At 34.2% G+C, this 21,213-nt stretch overlaps 1 protein-coding gene across 2 annotated transcripts in view; it reads left to right on the top strand.

Moving 5' to 3' along the window:
• The window catches only part of LARP1B (La ribonucleoprotein 1B), a 147,790-nt gene that overhangs the window by 93,443 nt on the left and 33,134 nt on the right, over window positions 1-21,213 (top strand). For both annotated transcript variants that reach the window (XM_055404781.2, XM_055404783.2), the window contains exons 12-14: window positions 380-503; window positions 18,099-18,307; window positions 18,752-18,858. In XM_055404781.2, the coding sequence (XP_055260756.2) occupies window positions 380-503; window positions 18,099-18,307; window positions 18,752-18,858 (440 nt within the window). The remainder of the gene's footprint in view (window positions 1-379; window positions 504-18,098; window positions 18,308-18,751; window positions 18,859-21,213) is intronic.

The following is a 21,213-nucleotide window of genomic DNA, read 5'->3' as shown; positions in this document are numbered from 1 at the left end:
CATTTCTTTCTTTCCATCTGACTGGTAAATTCCTTAAGGATAGAGAATGTGTATTAGGTTACTTTGTAACCTCTCTAATACCTTAATGGTTTTGTGTCTCAATGCTTGATAACTAATTAATGATAAGAATGTATGTTCTTATAATATGTTTTAATTATAAAATGTTCATAACATTTTAGGGTTCTTGATGCCACCTTTAGTCTCTGAATATTAATTATTTTTAAGTATAATGCTAGATTCTTTATTGGAACATCTTTTTTTATTTTGTTGCAATCAATTCCAGTTTTTAAAACTCATTTTTTTGAGATTGATATCAATTATTGTCTGTTGGTTACTCTCTTAGCCAGTTTAGTAATTAGATTCCTCCATTCTACTTTAGCAAGAAGTTGAGAACTTTAAGAAGCTAAATCTCATTAGTAAAGAGCAGTTTGAAAACTTAACACCTGAGCTTCCTTTTGAGCCAAACCAAGAAGTTCCTGTAGCAGCTTCGCAGTCCAGGCAAGGTATGTAAGTCTGCTTTTCTGTAAGTGTCTAAATAATATTAAAGCAGTTCTAAATTGTTTTTAAAGTTTGCTGCTTTGTTATTTGTGGAAAACGTTTAGGTGTCTGATAAAAGACTTGAATTTTCAAACAGCTTTTATTTATCTTTTGATGAACTTCAAAATATTTTGAAGACTTATAAAATATAGATTTTAAATTTGGTAAGACAGCCATGTAGTAAATGGACATAGTTGAAAACCCATCTTACTCTTGGTAACAGGCAGGTAATCAATGACAAAGGTGAACCAGGAGTTGTCTATTATATTACCAGATCATGCTCAAACCCAATGCTTACTTAAAAAGTAAGCTGAAATGGTTGGTTCTTTATGTGTCTTTCTTGATTTTAAGTTTGCTGGGAATCCTTCTCTTCACAAAATAAGGAAACATTTTCACTGACTTGCTGATTTCTTAAATATACCATCAGTATAATTCTTTTGCTTTAAGGCCTTAGCTTTGTGTGAAAATGGAAATACATTTGGGAGATTCATAAATTGAATCTGACATTTTCAGACAAGTGTAACTGATTTTATTATAGTTTTTCTGGAAGGCAGATTAAAGAAAAACTTTTAATTTGGAAAACTTCAGACATATGCAAAAATAGAGCAACTTGTATAATGAAACACCATGTACCCATTATCTACCTATGCATTAGCTACTTAATCATCTTGTAGCCAATTTTATTTCATCTTGACTCCACTCATATCTTTACCTCCCATTGGATTATTTTGAAGCAAACTCCTAATCATATTATTCATATTTTTTTATCTGTAAGTATTCTTGTATATGTTATTAAAAAGAAAAGGACATCTATTTTAACACATAAATAACCCAGTACCATTATCATACTAAAATTGTTGGTAAAATTCCTTAATATTAAATATCTAGTTGGTGTTCAAATTTTCTCATTCCTCACTTAAAAAAAAAACAATCAGGATCCTTAAAAGTTCCAAGCATTGCAATATGTTGATATGTCTCTTTTAGTATATAGGTTCATACTGTTGTTTTTTTTCCTTTGAACTTTATTGTTGTAGAAACTAGATTGTTTGCTCTGTATAGTGTCTCACGTTCTGGATTTTGCTGATTGCATCCCCATGGTAATCCAGCCATTTTCTGGTCCTGAATTTTCTTTAATTGTGATTTTGATACAGAAGCTTGAACAGACTGAGGTTCACATTTCTGAAAGAATATGTCATATATTGTTTTGAAAACTACACCATGAGGCACATAATGCTTGATTCTTTTCTTTTTGTTGGTGTTAGCTATTGACAATCATTACTTGTAGCTTTTGGTTCACATGGGGCTTCAAAATAGTGATAACTCTGTTTTCATAATTCTTTCTTAATTTAGTAGATTACATCTGTAAAGAGAATTTCCTTTAATTGACTGTTTATCCTGAGATAGAGTTCTAACAGGAAAAGGAATAAATGCTTAATTCTTTGTTTTTCTTTACTGTTTCCAAAGTAATGAGCTGGTTGTCTACATCCTTCTTTGGTGAGCAGTGAGGAGTCTTTTTGGTTTCTTTGTTTTATTTAAAAATTATCAGTATGATCAAAACTGCTAGAGCTCATCAATAAATTTGGTAGAGTTGCAGGATACAAAATTAATATATATATAGATATCAGTTGCATACTATCAACAAACTATCAGAAAGAGAAATTAAGGAAACCATCCCATTTACAATTACATTAAAAATTATAAAATACCTGTGAATAAACCTGCCTATAGAGGTGAAAGACCTGTACTTGGAAAACTGTCAGAAACTGATGAAAGAAATTGAAGATGACAGAGACAGATGGAGAGATATACCATGTTCTTGAATTGGAAGAATTAATACTGTTAAAGTGAACATACTGTCCAAGACAATGAACAGATTCAATGAAATCCCTGTCTAAATATCAATGACAAACTTCTGTGGTATTCCAGTGGTAAAGAATCTGCCTGCCAATGCAGGGAACACGGGTTTTGATCCCTGGTCCAGGAAAATTCCACATGCTGTGGGGCAGCTAAGCCACTGTGCACAACTAATGAGCCTGATCTCTGGAACCCACAAGCTGCAACTTCTGAGCCCATGGGCCACAGCTCCTGAAGCCCTCGCACCCTAGAGCCAGTGCTCCACAACAAAAGAAGCCACCACAATGACACACCCACACACCACAACTGGAGAGTATTAGTCCCCACTCTTCGCAACTAGAGAAAGCCCATGCACAGCAATGAAGATCAAGTGCAGCCCCCTCCACCCACCAAAAAATGCCAATGGCATTTATCACAGAAGTAGAATAAATTGGAAGCACGAAAGGTGCCAAATGATTATTTCTCAAGACTCAAAGCAGTCTTGAGAAAAAATAAGTTGGAAGAATCAGAATCCCTAATTAAGACTATACTACAAATCTATAGCAACCTAAGTGTCCATCAACAGATGAATGAATAAAGAAGGTATGGTACTTATAGATATACTCAGTTCAGTTCAGTTCAGTTGCTTAGTTGTGTCCGACTCTTTGCGACCCCATGAACCGCAGCACGCCAGGCCTCCCTGTCCATCACCAACTCCCGGAGTTCACCCAAACCCATGTCCATTGAGTCAGTGATGCCATCCAACCATCTCATCCTCTGTCGTCCCCTTCTCCTGCTCTCAATCTTTCTCAGCATCAGGGTCTTTTCAAATGAGTCAGCTCTTCCCATCAGGTGACCAAAGTACTGGGAGTTTCAGCCTCAACGTCAGTCCTTCCGATGAACACCCAGGACTGATCTCCTTCAGGATGGCCATAAAAAAAGAACAGAGTTTTGTGATTTGCAGCAACTTGGATAGACCTGGAGGGCATTATACTACATGAAATAAATCAGACAAAGACAAATACTCTATGATATTTCTTATATGTGGAATCTAAAACATACAACAAACTAGTGAATTATAACAAAACAAGAAACGGACTCACAGATACAGAGAACAAACTAGTGGTTTCCAGTGGGGAGAAGGAATGGGGGAGATTATGAGGTTAGGGGATTAAGAGGTACAAACTATTATGTGTGTTATAGGCTACAAGGGTATAGTGTATAATATGGGGAATATAGCCAATATTATTTATAATTATAAATGGAGTATTATCTTTATAAAAATTGTGAATCACTATATGGTACATCTCCACCTTATATAATGTTCATCAGCTATACTTTGATTAAAATATCACTATGATCTCATAACTGTATCAGATGAATTATACTCTCATCTTTTTGATACTTGTGCTGTTTATCAGTTTATTGACTTTATCTACCTTTCGTTGCTTTGTTTTGTGATAATGGAGTTGGATTCTTAACTGTCTTCTTTGCCAGCTGTCCTGATGTTAATTAAGCTTTGTCAGTGTTCTAGTTGCTACTGAGTTGCTTATTGTTTCTATAGGCCTTTTCCATTGAAAGAGCTTGGAAATTTTTTTAAGGAAAATTACATTATGAATTTATGTTGATAATTTTTTGTTCACATTTAAGATTAAAGGTTTTAATTTATTAGATTTTATATTTGTACCACTTTTTACTTACATAAAAAATTCCTATGCACAGTAACAGAATTGTTTATCCTATAATAATTTAATAGCAATAATACTACTGCAAATACTAAAAGACGCTTACTTGTTTTAAAGTTCCTTAAACATTTAAAATTTGAACTGTTTAAAACTTTATACTTTTAAACTTTAAAATGTTCTTAGGGTATTCCACTACGGATGTTCAGAGTAATTATAAGATTTTTCATGTTGTTTAATTTGAGTACATTAAAATTAACAATTTATGCTCCTCCCGACATCATAGAATTAAAAGTCCCATGAGGTATATTTTATTTTATTTATTTAAATTCCTGGGATCCACTTTTAACTTTTTAATAAATTATGCTATGCTATACAATACAGTTTTAAAATTCAGTGACTCAAAGTCATGTAAAGTGATTATTGAAGTCAGAGTTAGCATGTTTATTTTTTTTTCATGGTTAAAGAAGTGACCACGTTTTTATTTTTAATCGGATAATGATTACAATATTGTGATAGTTTCTACCATACGTCAACATGAATTAGCCATGGGTATACATATGTCCCCTCCCTCCCACCTTTTTTCCCCATCCCGCCCCTCTAAGGTTGTCATAGCACACTGACTTTGGGTTCTCTGCATCATACAGCAAATTCCCACTGGCTATCTATTTTTACATATGGTAATGCATGTGTTTCAATGCTGTTCTCTCAAATCATCACACCCTCTCCTTCCCCCGCTGTGTCCAAAAGTCTGTCCTTTATATCTGAATATCCTTTGCTGCTCTGCAGTAGGATCATCAGTACCATCTTTCTAGATTCCATATATATGCATTAATATACCATATTTGTCTTTTACTTCACTCTGTATAATAGGCTCTAGGTTCATCCACCTCATTAGAACTGACTCACATGCGTTCCTTTTTATAGCTGAGTAAGATTCCAGTATGCACTTATGTGTATGTGTACCACAAATTCTTTATTCATTCATCTGTCAATGGACATCTAGGTTGCTTCCATGTCCTAGCTATTGTAAATAGTGCTGCAGTGAACATTGGGGTACATGTGTCTTTTTCAAGTATGGTTGCCTCAGGGTGTATGCCCAGGAGTGGGATTGCTGGGTCTTACGATAGTTTTGTTCGTCCTTTTTAAGGAATCTCCACATTGTTCTCCATAGTGGCTGTATCAATTTACATTTCCACCAACAGTGCAGGAGGGTTCCCTTTTCTCCACACCCTCTCCAACATTTATTGTCTGTAGACTTTTTTATGATGGCCATTCTGACTGGTGTGAGACAAAAGCTCATTGTAGTTTTGATTTGCATTTCTCTAATGTTAAGCAGTGTTGAGCAGCTTTTCATGTGTTTACTAGTCGTATGTCTTCTTTAGAGAAATGTCTGTTTAGAAGTGACCACATTTTAAATAAAGATTTCATGTTAGCATCTTTGGTTTGGCACCTTGGACTATATCCTACGAGAACTATTAAAGAAATATATAAAGTCTTGGAATAAACTATAGATTACACTGTGATCCCCTGATAATATCAGTAATTTTTATTGTTAACTGGGCAAATGTGTTGCTGTGTGCAAAGGGAAAAAATATAGCACTCTACTTTCAAAAGGAAAGAAGCTTAGAGGATATGGTTCACAGCTACAAAAATACATGTAATTCATTTGAAAACGGAGCCCTCTTAAAGACAGTGATCTGGTCAACCATTAGTATCTTCCATTGCCAAAAAGTAAATATTCTCCCATATGCAGTTTGAATTGCATCATATCTGCCACTCTTCATGTTACTCATTTTACTTAATACCATACCATGGGCACATTCCTAATTCATTATATCCCAAAGAGATAAATTTTACATTGCATAAAATTAACAAAGAATTAGAGGGAAGGGGCCGGGTAGGGGAGATAGGGGTATGAGATTAGGAAAAACGTGTGTGTGTGTTAAGTTGCTTTCAGTTCAGTTCAGTTGCTCAGTTGTGTCCGACTCTTTGCGACCCCATGAATCACAGCACACCAGGCCTCCCTGTCCATCACCAACTCCCGGAGTTCACTCAAACTCACGTCCATCGAGTCGGTGATGCCATCCAGCCATCTCATTCTCTGTCATCCCCTTCTCCTCCTGCCCCCAATCCCTCCCAGCATCAGAGTCTTTTCCAGTGAGTCAACTCGTCGCATGAGGTGGCCAAAGTACTGGAGTTTCAGCTTTAGCATCAGTCCTTCCAATGAACACCCAGGATTGATCTCCTTTAGAATGGACTGGTTGGATCTCCTTGCAGTCCAAGGGACTCTCAAGAGTCTTCTCCAACACCACAGTTCAAAAGCATCAATTCTTTGGTGATCAGCTTTCTTCACAGTCCAACTCTCACATCCATACATGACCACGAGAAAAACCATAGCCTTGACTAGACGGACCTTGGTTGGCAAAGTAATGTCTCTGCTTTTTAATATACTATCTAGGTTGGTCATAACTTTCCTTCCAAGGAGTAAGCGTCTTTTAATTTCCTGGCTGCAATCAGCATCTGCAGTGATTTTGGAGCCCAAAAAAATCAAGTCTGACACTGTTTCCACTGTTTCCCCATCTATTTCCCATGAAGTGATGCGACCAGATGCCATGATCTTAGTTTTCTGAACGTTGAGCTTCAAGCTTAGTTGTGTCCAATTCTTTGTGTCCCTATAGATGTAGCCCGCCAGCCTCCGTCTATGGAATTCTCCAGGAAAGAATACTGGAATGGGTTGCCATTTCCTTCTCCAGGGGATCTTCCTGACCCAGGGATTGAACCCGGGTCTCCTGCACTGCAGGCAGATTACTTACCATCTGAGCCATAGGGAAATCCCTAGGGAAAACATACTCCTATGTACAAAATTGATAAGCTACATTATACATTATAATGTATAAGAATATAGCCACTGTTTTGTAATAACTTTAAATGGAATAAAATCCATAAATATGTTGAGTCACTGTGTTGTATGCCTGGCAATCTTGATTCCAGCTTGTGCTTCATCCACAATATATATATATATATATATTTAATATATATAGTGTTTAATTCCTGAGAAACGGAAGGAATTCTATCTGGAGAATCTGCAAATGGTTTGCCTGCATCTGAGATTTATGTTTTGGCCTTGGTGGGTTTGTAGGTACCAACCTGGGTATAAATGATTATGCTCTTTAAGTAAAGTCTCAGATATTTACCAAAAGATTTTTTTTTAAATACAGTGTTTTTGGAAAGCTTGAATTTTTTCCATACTTAGTTTCTTGTTCTCATTTTCATTTCTAAATCAACTGTATTTTAAAGTCTGTGTGTGTGTATAAACCTTCATGTGCTATAATCTCCAATTTTTAAAAATATGAACAAAAATAAAATCAAGCACAAATTAAGAAGACAGAAATCAATCCAATATATTGCTAAGAAATGTTGAATGGATTAACTTTCAGTTAGAAAGACAGTTATGGATTAGATTTAAAGGATATTCAGCTCTATGCTGTTTGTGTGTCATAAGTATACACAAAGATCGAAAGGTGAAAGGATAGGAAATGCTGTAAAACACTGATAGTAATAAAAAAGAATTGCTGTTGCTTTAAAAAATAGAATTTGAGGCAAAAAAAAAGTGTTTTCACTGTCATTAATATCTATCTTCCTGTTTATCCCCTATACCTGATCCAAATACACTTCTGCCCCTTACACCCCAAATCAGCTTTAGATAGTGCCTCTAGAGATATCTGTGTTTAAGACAGGTCAAATCAGTCATCATCTTCCCTGACAGCACTGGATCAATCATTCTTGTCTTGAAACATTCTTCTTCCTAGATACTGTTTGCTTAGTTCTCATTCAACTTCATGGAGTCTTTTATTTGCTGCTTCTTTCCCATTTCCCCAGGCTTTGGATGCTTTAGCACTTACTCTTCAAATTTCTTCTTTCTGGTTCTCAGTAATTCTGCAGGTAATAGTATTTAGTTTCATGTTTTTAAATGGTATCCTTATGCTAATGAGTATCAAATTTGTATGTACAGACTCCATCCTGTATTCTGAATAACTATGTATCAAGAGTTTCACTTGGATATTTTATAAACGTGTCAAACTTCATATGGTGAAAATTGAAAGTCTGAATTCCCACCCCTTTCCAAGGAATCCTCCCAGACTTCCACATCTCTATGATATGTTAACTGTATCTTTCTAGTTGTACAGGGAAAAAAAAAAATCTTGATGTTATTTTTGATTTCTTTCTTTTTCAACCTGTTTCTTATTCCTTGGCAGATTATTTCCATTATCCTTTAAAATATATCCAGAACCTAACCACTTCTCACCTTCTTTACTTCTGTCACTCTCACAAAAGCTACCATTATTTTACATTGGTTAATTATAATAACTCCTAATCTGTCTCCTTTCTTTCATTCCACTTTATAGGGATCCAGAATTGTCTTTTTTATTTCTTTTTTTGAAAGATAAGATATCATTTATACTCAGTAAATTTCACTTTTTGCATATACAGATTTGGGAATTTTGACAAATGCATAGTCTTGCAATTACCATCTACTCAAATTACAGCACAGTTCTATTACTCTGCTTAAATTCTCCTATGCCTCTTTGTAGCCAACCCCATGCCTAGCCTTTGGCAGCCTGTTTTCTGTTTTCTACTCCTATAATTTTGCCTTTACCAGAATATCATATAAATGGAATTGTATAGAGTGTAACCCTTTGTGTCTGGCTTCTTTTATTTACTGTAATGCATTTGAGATTCCCATATTTTGTGTTTCCTTTTTATTGGTAAGTAATAGTCCATCACATGGATATAAACAATTTACCATTAGTTGAAGAACATGTGGGTTGTTTTTAATTTTTGATGATTGTGAATAAAGATGCTATAAATATTTGCTTACAGGTTTTGATAAGACGATAAGTTTTCATGTCAGTTGGGTAAATACTTGGAGTGGGATTTCTGGGTCACGTGGTAAGCATTTTAACTTTTGTCTAACGGTTTTCCAAAATGGCTATGTCATTTTGCATCCCCACCAGTAGTGTATGAAGGTTCCCATTGCTCCATGTCTTCACCAGCACTTGGTATTGCAAAGTTTTAAAATATTTTTGCCTTTCTATTAGGTATGTAGTAGTGTGAATCCCAGGGATGGGGGAGCCTGGTGGGCTGCCATCTATGGGGTCACACAGAGTCGGACACGACTGAAGTGACTTAGCAGCAGTGTCTCATTATGACTAACAGTGCTGAGCGGTTTTTGTTTTTTGGTTTTTTTTGCTATTGGTATATCTTTGGTGAAGTGATTGGTCAAGTATTTTGAGATTTGTTTTTTTCTTTTAGTTGTTTCATTGCTGAGCTTTCAGAGTTCTTTATTCTAATCCAAGTCTATTACCTATGTAATTTGCACATATGTTCCCCCAATCTAAAGATTATCTTTTCATTTCTTGAGAATGCCTATTGGGAATTCCTTGGTGGTCTAGTGGATCCAGGACTTTCTCTGTTGTGGCCTGGTTTAATCTCTGGTTGGAGAACTGTGAGCCTGCAAAAACTGTGTGGTGTAGCCAAAAAAAGAGCGCCTTTTGAAGAGGCAGAACTTTTTTCTTTTTTGGCTGTGTTGGGTCTTTGTTGCTGTGCAAGGGGGTCTTTCTAGTTGCAGCGCACAGGCTCTATAGTTGCAGTGCATGGATTTAGTTGCCCTGTGGCGTGTAGGATCTTAATTCCTTGACCACAGGTTGAACGTGTGTCCACTACATTGGAAGACATATTCTTAACCATTGGACCACCAGGGAAGTCCTTAGAACTGTAATCTTAAAAATCAATATGTGCTGTCCACCTTTTTTCTCTTTTTATTTCCAAAATATTTTGACTATTCTAGTTTCCTTGCATTTTCACATAAATTATAAAAATAGCTCATCGATGTCTATAAAAACTGTAGTATTTTGATTGGAACTGCATTGAATCTACAGTTTAGGAAGAATTATAAAATTTTAACAGTATTGAATCTTCCAGTCTGTGAATATGGTATCCTTCTCTTTTTAAGTATTTGTTTGTTCTTCAGTGTTTTATAGTGTTTGTTGTATTTTGTACCCATTTTGTTACCTGTGTCCCTAAGTATATTATGATTTTGGTGTCGCTATAAATGGTGCTTTAAAATTTTTATTATCCATTGTTTATTGCTATTATATAGAAATAGGATGGATTTTTTTCATATTATTCTTTGTGATGTTAATTTTAAGTGTCAGCTTAACTGAATCAGAGGATACCCAGATGTCTGGTTAGACATTGCTTCTGGGTGTCTCTGTGTCGCTTTTTCTACATGAGATAAGTATCTGAATTGTTGGGCATGGTGGATTGCCATCCTCAGTATCGGTGGACATCATCGAACCCACTGAAGGTCTGAATAGAACAAAAATGTGGAGGAAGGAGGAATTTGCTCCTTTTTGGTTGTCTCATTGAGCTGGGACATCTCATCTCATCTTGGGCTGGTATTTATAGCATCAATTTGCCTAGGTCTCAGGCCTTTGGACTCAGAGCTGAATTACACCACTGACTTTTCTAAGTTTCCAGCTTATAGATGACAGATTGTGGGATTTCTCATCCTCCATAATCTTGTAAGCCAATTCCTCATATTAAATCTTCTTTTCTATCCTGTTGGTTCCTTTACTCTGGAGAATCCTGACTAATACAGCTTTGTATCCTGTGATATTGATAAACTTACCAGCAATAGTTCTAGTAGCTTTTTCTGTTGATTCTTTGATATATTTTACACTGATCAATTTCTGCATAGATAGTCATGTTGTCTGTGAATAGCTGCAGTTCATTTCTTATTTTTATATACTTTCACTTATTATCTTATTACATTGATTGGGACCTCCAACATGATGTTGAATAGAAGTTATAAGACATCCTTGCATTGTTTCTGATTTTAGGAGGAAAGCATTCAATCTTTCACCATTAAGTATGATATTAGTTGTAGATTTTATTTCTAGTGTATTGAGAGTTTTTTAAAAAATTTTATTTATTTTCATTGGAGGCTAATTACTTTACAATATTGTGGTGGTTTTTGCCATACATTGACATGAATCAGCCATGGGTGTACATGTGTCCCCCATCCTGAACCGCCCCCCCCGCCACTTCCTTCCCCATCCCATCCCTCTGGGTTGTCTCAGTGCACTGGCTTTGAGTGCCCTGTTTCATGCATCAGACTTGGACTGGTGATCTATTTCACATATGGTAATATACATGTTTCAATGCTATTCTCCTGAGAGTTTTTAATTATGAATGGATGCTGATTTTTTGGGGGGGATATTTTTTCTGGGTCTTTTGAAATGATTACATTTTTGTCTTAATTAGCTTATTTATATTGTGAATTGCATTGAATTATTTTCAAATAATGAGCCCAGGATAAACCTTATTTGACTGTGACATATTACCCTTTTTATACACTGTTAGATTCCATTGGCTTTTTTTTTAGAGGAATGAAGAATATTGGTGTTTCTTGGATTATCTTTGCTTGATTTTGGTATCAGGGAATACTGCCTAATAAATGAGTAAGTAAACATTCTCTCCTCTTCTGTATTTTGGAAGAGTTTGTATACAGTTGTTATTATTGATTCCCTATAGGAGTGGTAGAATTTGCCAGTGAAGTCATCTAGGTCTGAAATTGTTGAAATGTTTTTAACTACTAATTAATTTTTTAAAGAGACATGAGCCTATTTAGGTAATCTGGGTTTTCTTGAGTGAACTTTTGTAGTTTATATATTAAAGAGTTTGTCTATTTTGGGGGGTGTTTTTAGTAATATTCCTTTTTTATTCTTTCAATGTTTGTAGGGTCTTTAGAGATACAGGCATACCTTAGAGATATTATGGATTTGGTTCCAGACCACCATAATAAAGTAAATACCACAATGAAGCAAGTCACATGAATTTTTGGTTTTACAGTCTGTATACAGTATGTGTACACTATACTGTGTTCTGTTAAGTGTGCAGTAGCATTATGTCTAAAATAAAAATGAACATATCTTAATTTAAAAGTATTTTATTGCTTAAAAAATGATAACCATCATCAGAGCCTTCAGTAAGTTATAATAATCCTTTTCCTGGTGGAGGGCCTCACCTCAGTGTTGATGGCTGTTGACTGATCAGGGTTGTGGTTGCTGAATGTTGGGGTGGCTGTGGCAGTTTCTTAAGAGAACTATCAAGTCCACTGAATTGGTTGACTTGTCCTTTCATGAACAATTTCTCTGTGACATTTAATGCTGTTTGATAGCATCTTACCCACAGTAGATCTTCTTTCAAAATTGGAGTCAGTCCTCTCAAACCCTGCTACTGCTTTATCAACTAAGTTTATACAGTATTCTAAATTCTTTGTTGTCATTTCGACATTCTTCACAGCATCTTCATTAGGAATAAGTAGATCTCATCTTAAGAAACCACTTTCGTATGAGATTACAGCAGTTTAGTCACATCTTCAGTCTCCACTTCTAATTCTAGTTCTCTTGCTATTCCCACTGGTTGGGACTACACTTTGTAAATTAGTACTTTAGCCTAATCCTTGAAATATCAGTCTTCTCTGATAAACTTTTAGCAGAAACTGTATGGTAGACGATCACAGTTGAGGTTCCCAAAGAGTAGATGGCCTGGTCTTCTGTGTTTTAAAGCTTTATTGAGGTATAATTTACACAAAATTAACTCACTTTAAATGTATAGTGTGATTAATGTCAGTAAATTTGTATATTTGAAAACCAGTGCCATAATTTAGTTGTTTTGTTTCTGTCTTTAAATTTATTTGACTGTGCTGGGTCTTAGTTGCACCATGTGGGATTTAGTTCCCTAACCAGGTATCCAACTCAGGCCTCGTGCATTAGGAATATGGAGTCAAGACCCCCCATAATTATTTTTAAATTGAATCATGCTAAAAGCTCCCTCACAATCATTTGCAGTCAGTTTCAGTCTGATGTAACCAGTGATCTGTCTTTCTGTCTTTGTTTTTGCACTTCCTAGAAATTTCATATAAATGGGATATATGATATGTAGTCAATGTGTAGTCACTGTTCTTTCAATTAATATAATATTTTTGACATTAATCCACGTTGTTGCTTATGTTAGTACTTCTCTCCTTTTTGTAAGGTGTAGTGTTCTGTAGTTTGGACATACTTCATTTTGTTTATCCATTTGGAAATAGGTATATATTTGGGTCTTTTTTCCACTTTTGGCTATTATGAAAAATGCTGTTTTGAACATTCACATATAAGAGGTGGCCCATGATTTTAATTAAAAAGAAGTTATAATATCTAAATGGTATTTGTATGTCATCTTTGTATTTTATAAAAAAATATTTTTAATGTTTTCTTATTTCCTAACTACTTATATTTCTAGTAATATAATTTTTGTACTGAATATATTTTATGTACTTGCAATTTTCTTGACTATTTTTGGTAATTTTTTTGTCAAAATATTATAAATTGGTAAATGATACACTATACAAATTTTGTAAAATGTTTCTTTTGAGATAAGAAAAAGTACTCTATAGATCTTAATCTTCATAAAATTGGTATATCTGCTTTTGGTGATGGGTCAAATTCAGACCGAATTAAACCTGGAATAAAATAAATGTAAAACTGAAATAAAACCTTAACTTTTTAATATGAAAATGTTCAGATAAAAATAAAAGCAGAGAGAACTGTTAATGAACTCCCATGTACTTATCTTGGGCTTGCCCTGTGGCTCAGCCGTGAAAACTCAGCCTGCAATGCAGGCGACACAGGAGACTCAGGTTCAATCCCCTGGATTGGGAAGATCCCCTGGAGAAGGAAATGACAACCTACTTCAGTATTCTTGCCTGGAGAATCCCATGGACAGAGGAGCCTGGAGGGCTATAGTCCATGATATATGGACTCTCTCTTTGAGAGAGTTGGACAGGACTGAAGCACCTGAGCATGTTTACTGATGTTATCACTGAGTTTAGATGTTATCAGCCTGATCTATTCATCATAAAATTTCCCTTAACTTTTTTCCCCCCTAAGGCTTTTGTTGCTAGAGCAGTTTTAGGCTCATGGCAAAATTTAGAGAGGGTACAGAGATTTCGCATTTACACCCTGACCCTAATTTACTAGCTGTTACCCATCTGGTGAAAGAGGTTGCCTCCTCAGAGCAACCGCCCACATCAGAGTGGTACATTTGTTGCTATTGATGAGCCTACATTGACACCTAAGTCCATAGTTATATTAGCATTTATTTATTTTTTTAGTTTCTGTTTTTCTTATTCTTTTAAAAAAGTTTTTAATTTATTTTTGGCTCTTCTGGCCCTTGTTGCTGTGTGTGAGCTTTCTGTATTTGCAATGAGTGGGGCCTACTCTAGTTGTTGTGTGAGGGCTTCTCATTACGATAACTTCCCTTGTTGCAGAGCATGGGCTTTAGGCGTGTGGGCTTCAGTAGTTGCAGCATGTGGGCTCAGTAGTTGTATCTCCTGGGCTTAGTTGCTCTGTGACATGTGGAATCTTCCCAGAACAGATATTAAACCTGTGTCCCCTGCATTGGTATGAGCATTCTTAACCACCGGACCACCAGGGAAGTCCCAGCATTTACTCTTGATGTTGTATATCTGTTGATTTGGATAAATGTATAATGAGATGTGGTCATCATTATAGTGTCATATATAGCATTTTCACAGCCCTAAAAATTTGCTCTGTGTTCTACCCATTCATCTCTGAGACCAGCCCCTAGAAACAACTGGTCTTTTTATCATCTCCATAGTTTTCCTTCTCCAGAATGTCAAAGAGTTGGAATTTTGCAGTGTGTAGCCTTTTCAGATTGAATCCTTTCACTTAGTAATACGCATTTAAGGTTCTTTTGTGTCTTTTCATAGTTTAATAGCCCATTTCACTGAATAAATATCCATTGTCTGGGTATATGACAGTTTATCATCCATTTACCTACTGAAGGACATCTGGTTGCTTCCAAGTTTGGGCAGTTATAAATAATACTGCTTTAAATATCCACATGCAGATTTTTGTGTGGATATAAGTTTTCAGCTCCTTGGGGTAAGTACCAAGAAGGGTGATTGCTTGATGGTATGTAAGAGTATGTTTAGTTTTGTAAGAAACTTCCAAACTGTCTTCCAAAGTGGCTGTACCATTTTTCATTTCTACAATACCACCGTGAATGAGAGTTCCTGTTACTTCATATTCTCATCAGCATTTATTAGTGTTGTCAGTGTTCTGGATTTTGGCCAGTCTAATAGATGTGTTGCAGAATCTCATTGTTGTCTTACTTTGCAGTTCCCTGATGATATCTGATGTGGAGTATCTCCGTGTGCTTTTTGCCATCTATATATCTTCTTTGGTAAGGCGTCTGTTAGGTCTTTGGCCCGTTTTCTAATCAGGTTTTTGTTGTTGTTGTTGTTGAATTTTGACAGTCCTTTGTATATCTTGGATAATAGTCCTTTATCATATGTGTGTTTTACAAATACTGTTTGACATTCTGTGGCTTGTCTTTTTATTCTCTTCAAAGTGTTGTTCTCAAAGCCGAAGTTTTTCCTTTTACAGAAGTTAGTATGGCAGTTATTTCTTTCATGGGTCATTAAATCTCTCCTCAGCATTTTACCAAATGATTTTAGCAGCTATTGATGAATATTTTCCTGATCGTCTATTTCACTAGAGTTGCAAAATAGTCATCTTCTAATTTTGTTACTCCTTTTATATTTCTTAACCTAGAAATATAAAATTCTTCTGTAAGGAAGAATTTTTTTCTTTTATTTAACTCTTTGTTTACTCTGGAATTCAATTTACAAAAAAGACAGGTTAAATTCTTTTTTCTTTCCTTGTATTCTATTGATCGTTTTCAGAATAATATGTTGGTGACATAGCAGTCTAGAAATATGATTAAGTTTTAAAGTAACCATTATGAACCCATGGGGTCTGTTTATTTGATGTTCTTATGCCAATTTGGTCATTGTTTTGACTGGCAGTGTCTCCTAAAGTTTGCTGCTATGTCTTCATGAACCATGCTAATATTTTCATTTTTAACTTCATTGCTTTTTGGTTCAAGATTTCCTAGGCTTTTATAATACTTTGTGCTTCAGACTTTTTTTTTAAGGAGACTGATCAGTGGGAAATGGAATTTAGAAGCCATAATCTAGACTGAACTGAACTGAATCTAGATGCTAGGAAGCTTACTATTTCTGGGTTGTTACTGCTCCTAGATCTTTGAATATTTCTTTTACAAGGGCACTGTATTTACCATATTTTTCAGTGTACGCTCCTACTTTTAACCCCTGAGATTGTGTATCATCTTACCATGCAGAAAAATACCATTAACACAATTCAGTTAAGTTTTTCAGTCATTGGATGGGGATATACTTTTTCTGAGGCACAATTGTAGATCCTGGTGTACATATATAGATTGTGACCCTCGCTTTCAGAGAAGCACTGAGATTTGCTGCTAGCATTTAATAGAAGATATATAAGAAAATAAATTTCAATTTAACAAATCTAAAAATAAATGGATAAAAATGCAGGAATGGCACAAAAAATAATTGATTAATGATTAATTCTGTTGGCAGAAGATGTTTGAAGAATGCTACACATTCCCAGAGAAAGTACTCAGCATTTGTGCTGAATTTTAAAGGAATTATATGAGTCTAATTGGGTGTAAAAAGATGAGGGAAAGGGACTTTTAGATACAGGAAAAATCATATGAAAAGATATGACGCAAGAAAACAAGAGCAACAGAAAATAGGAATAACAAGTAGGTAGCTATTTGGGGCACCAAGATTGAAATGGAGAATGACAATAGAAGCAAAACTGAAGCAAAATCAGGAGAGAAATGACCTAATTTGCTCCTCAGAATAATTATTCTGGCAACAGTAAAGATAATGGACTAGGAAGGAAAATACCAAGATAGTGAGACTAGGTAACAGAGTGGGTTAGTTCCCTTTTGAGTTTACAAACTTGTGTCTGAATAGTACTTGGAATGTATTAGGTACTCAGTAATATTTGTTGAGTGAACAAAAGTTTATTGTATGAGTCAAAAGAAGTTGATAAATCTGAAGAAAAACCACGTAGAAATAGAGCCTGCAGTTTTGACACTTTAACTTGATTTGTTTGCTTGCTTACTTAGTGTTTTACCTTAAGATTTTCACAAACTAATTAATAAAAACAACCCAACAGAAAAATAATCAAAAGGATATGAATGGCAAGCTCACACAAGGGAAATCTGAGTGCTGACCATATAAAAATATGCTCAACTTCACTAGCAGCCAAAGAAATGCAAATATCTTTTAAATCCCATGAGATGGAAAAATATTTAAAAGTCTAAGCAAAACCTAGCCTTGACCAGGATAACTGCTAGTCAAAGTATGAATTGGTGAAACCACTATAGAAAGCAGGTTGGCAAACAGTATTTAGTAAACCAGAAGATGCATATTGCACTTGACTCAGTATTTCCATTTCAGATATAAACCCTAGAGAAATACTTATACCTGTACAAAGAGACATGTTCAGCAATGTTCACTGCAGCACTATTGATTATACCAAAAATGTAAAAAAACTGTCTTCAGGAGAATGAATGAATTTTAATATTTGTATACAACATAATACTCTGCAGTGTAAATGAATAAACCAAAGCTATATGAATAGAACTTGAATAATGGTCACAAACAAAATATTGACTGAAAAAGCCTGCAAAATGATATTCTACTGTGATGCCATTTATATCAAGTTAATTATACAAAATAATATTATTACATATATAGAGTAATAGATAAAAACATCAAATTTAAGAGCCTGGTTATCTCTGAGGAGGAAAAGCAAAATGGGATTAGGAAAGGTTATTAGGCATATTTTTCTTTAAAAAAAATTTGAAACTAAGCAAAATTAAAATTTAGTTATCTAGATGATGTGTAGACAAGTGTTTTTTTCTTTTTAAATTCTTTCTTGTATATTTGAAATATTTCTAATGAAAAAAGTACTCTGAGAATAGAGAATTTCAGAATTATCCTTGTTCTCAGTAATAAAATAATTTTTCTAGCACTGAAATACTTTTAACAGCTTTTTTTTTTTTTTTTTGCAGATTTGACTGATGAATTAGCTCAGAAGCTGTTTGATGTTTCAGAATTATCTTCAGCAACAATGGCCCGTTCATTGCCCACAGCAGTTCCAGAATCTCACAGAATTTACCCTGCAAGGACACGCAAGACACTGCGAACACCTCGATTACAAGATCCAAACAAAACACCAAGATTTTATCCTGTTAAAGAACCCAAAACCATTGATGTAAAGGTACACAGAACACCAAAAATATAAAGCCTACATTTTGTATACTTCACCATTATAAAATGAGACTTTTAGTTTCTATCACAATAAAAAAATTATATTTTAAGTTGCAGGAATTGTTAAAAAAAATAATATTTTACCATAGTGATGTCTTCTCAGGTTAAGGAATAACTTCTTTACAATGGATAGTGTTAATTAAAGATGATCAGAAGGTATAATAAAGAATCATTTTAAGCTGTGTTTTCTTTAATCCTTGTGTTGAAACCTTAGCCTTGCTAAGTTTTGTAACTTGTGTGTGAGATGTTTGAGTTTTGTGACTTCATATGATTTCATAATGTGTCATCCACAGTATGAAAATGTTTGAGTTGGTATATAGTCAGAGGGTTTTAATTTACTTGTGAGGTTCACACTACTGAAAGTAATTGCAATGTTTGACTTCTTTTTCCTTAGAGTCCAAGAAAGAGAAAAACAAGACATAGTACAAATCCCCCTCTAGAGTGTCATGTTGGTTGGGTAATGGACTCCAGAGATCACGGGCCAAGAACATCCTCTGTCAGGTAATGTATCTGTCAAACATTGCCTTGTTCTTGATTTTAAATTCACTGGAAACAGTTATTAATTAGATATTTGGGAACATTTAAAAATTGATGTGTTAGCAAATTATAGAACAATGAAAATAGTAAAAAGAAGCCAAAGAAGAGGAAATAAGTGGAACAGTTTTACAATAATTATGTTAAGGAATAATTCAGTAGGATAGGTTTTTTTTTTTTTTTTCCTCCTTTTGAAGTAATTTCCACAAACATGTACTCTTAGATTAAAAATATTTGGGTCTATTAAAGTTATTATCTTTGGAAAGATTCCAGATATTTTGTGGCATAGTAGGTTCTTAGTGAGTTAATGTGCTAAACAATCTGCTCAAACTATGTAAAGCATATGGAAATAAAACGCATTAATATTTTAGAGTTTTTCCTTTGGGGCAAAATAATTTAGATTAGCTGGTTATTTTTCTTTTAGCTTTAATTTTACAAAAGACTATTGTTTATCTCAAAAGAGATGACAGAGTGAACTTTTACTATGCCAGTTAAGTACATTATAAAAATATGGTTATGCTATGTCCTGTACAGTGATTGCAGAGGTGAGTTGCTTTGTGTTTCTTGAAAACCTGTCTTGAGTTTGTATAGATATTTTCAGAATAATTATCTAATCAACTTTCTAACTGGAAAGTGAGTTATAGGAAAACAAGTCTTTTTTGACTGGTTACTATAAGGGAAGAATTAGTTTTATTCAAAGAAAAACTAGAGAGTTTATCATGATCTGAAAATCTCCAAGTATGTCTTTCAGGGGTATTCATGTGGTACTTTTCATTTTGTTCTCATTAGATATATTTTCCTTAAAGGATAAAATGTCTATATGCTCTTCTTGCACATCTGTTATCTACTTACAGTTATTTTGTATTCTAAGTCATTTTCAGAGTTTGTTTCTTGAATTATTATTTTTTATTGGAGGAGTATGTTTAGAGATCAGTAGATAATGATTAAAAATGTTGCACTGATATATAGCAGAGAAGATGATATATATAGTTGCTGCCTTTCCAGACCTTAATTCAGAGTTGGCAGACAAGTATGTAATTGCAATAATGAGGGGTGAATTTTTTTAATTGACTTACCTTGTAAAGTTTTAGTTACAAGCAAAATTGAGTGAAAGGTACAGAGTTCCCTTATACCTTTTGCATCCCCTGCCTCCCTCGCCACAACCTTCCCCACTATAAACATTCATATCTTTTAAAAAATTTTATTTATTTTTAATTGAAGGATTATTTAATTGCTTTAACATATCTTTGGACCATCTACATTATTGTAGGTATTGATTGGATTTAAATCTGTCATCTTTTATTCTATTTGTCTTATCTATTCTTTGTTCTTTTTTCCTACTTTCTTTTGGATCAGCTTCGTTTTTGTAATTATTCTGTTTTATCTCTACTATTGGCTTGTATCTCTCTTTTTTTAAACTAGTCTTCTAGGGTTTATAGTGTACATTGTAACATATAATGTCCTTTCAAATGATACATCATTACATGTATAGGATAAGAACCTTACTATAGTAAATTTCCATCTCCTCCCATTCTTTGTTACTGTTATTTTTTAGACAATTAGGTTTTAAAGCAATTAACAGGAAAAAGGAAGTTGTAAAAATATTCTCATTTTTACCATTTACAATGCTCTTCATTTCTTAAATATTTCTTGTGCAGGTCTATTGGCAATGAACTCTGTTAGCTTTTATTTAACAAGAAATGTTTAATAAAAAATTAAATTGAATTTAAAAGTAAAGCTGAAAGAAATTAAATGTTTATTCATTTAAAATAACAATGATAAATATTCTATATTAACATAAATAAACATTTTTATGAAATATAGTTCTCAAAACAAAAAATTCCTGAATAGAGTGGTATTTGTCTTAAAGTTTTACGTGTTTAATGTTTTGTTTTATATGAGATAAGTGGATTCTCATATGTTTCTATATTCAGTCTTGTCATTTGTGGGGTTTTTTTGTTGTTGAAGTAGAATAATAAAATCCAGGGAAGGGAGACATGTTTTAATAGCCTTTTCAGATAACTGAAATTTATTCTTCTTTGATATTATCCAAAGTAGGTATTCTTCTTTGATTTTATCCAGAGTTGAACAAGTGGTAGTTTTTTAAAAGTTAGTTGCAATGTGGAATCTGAAACGATATGTCAATGACTTTCTTATACTCAGTGAATTTTCCATACTCTGTTACATTAAAAGCTGCTGGACTTCTTCCACTTTGAATGGCTCTTTTGTCATGCATGCTTTTGTAACATCATGAATCATTGGTCACCTGGAAAACGACTAACTTAGTTATGCTGACTTCTAAATGATGACATATCTCAAAAT

Source organism: Moschus berezovskii, chromosome 19 (genome assembly GCF_049115385.1).
Source record: "Moschus berezovskii isolate FMDL1 chromosome 19, NW_MosBer_1.0, whole genome shotgun sequence".
Classification (NCBI taxonomy): Eukaryota; Metazoa; Chordata; class Mammalia; order Artiodactyla; family Moschidae; genus Moschus; species Moschus berezovskii.
This window is presented reverse-complemented; position numbering and strand designations above follow the sequence as displayed.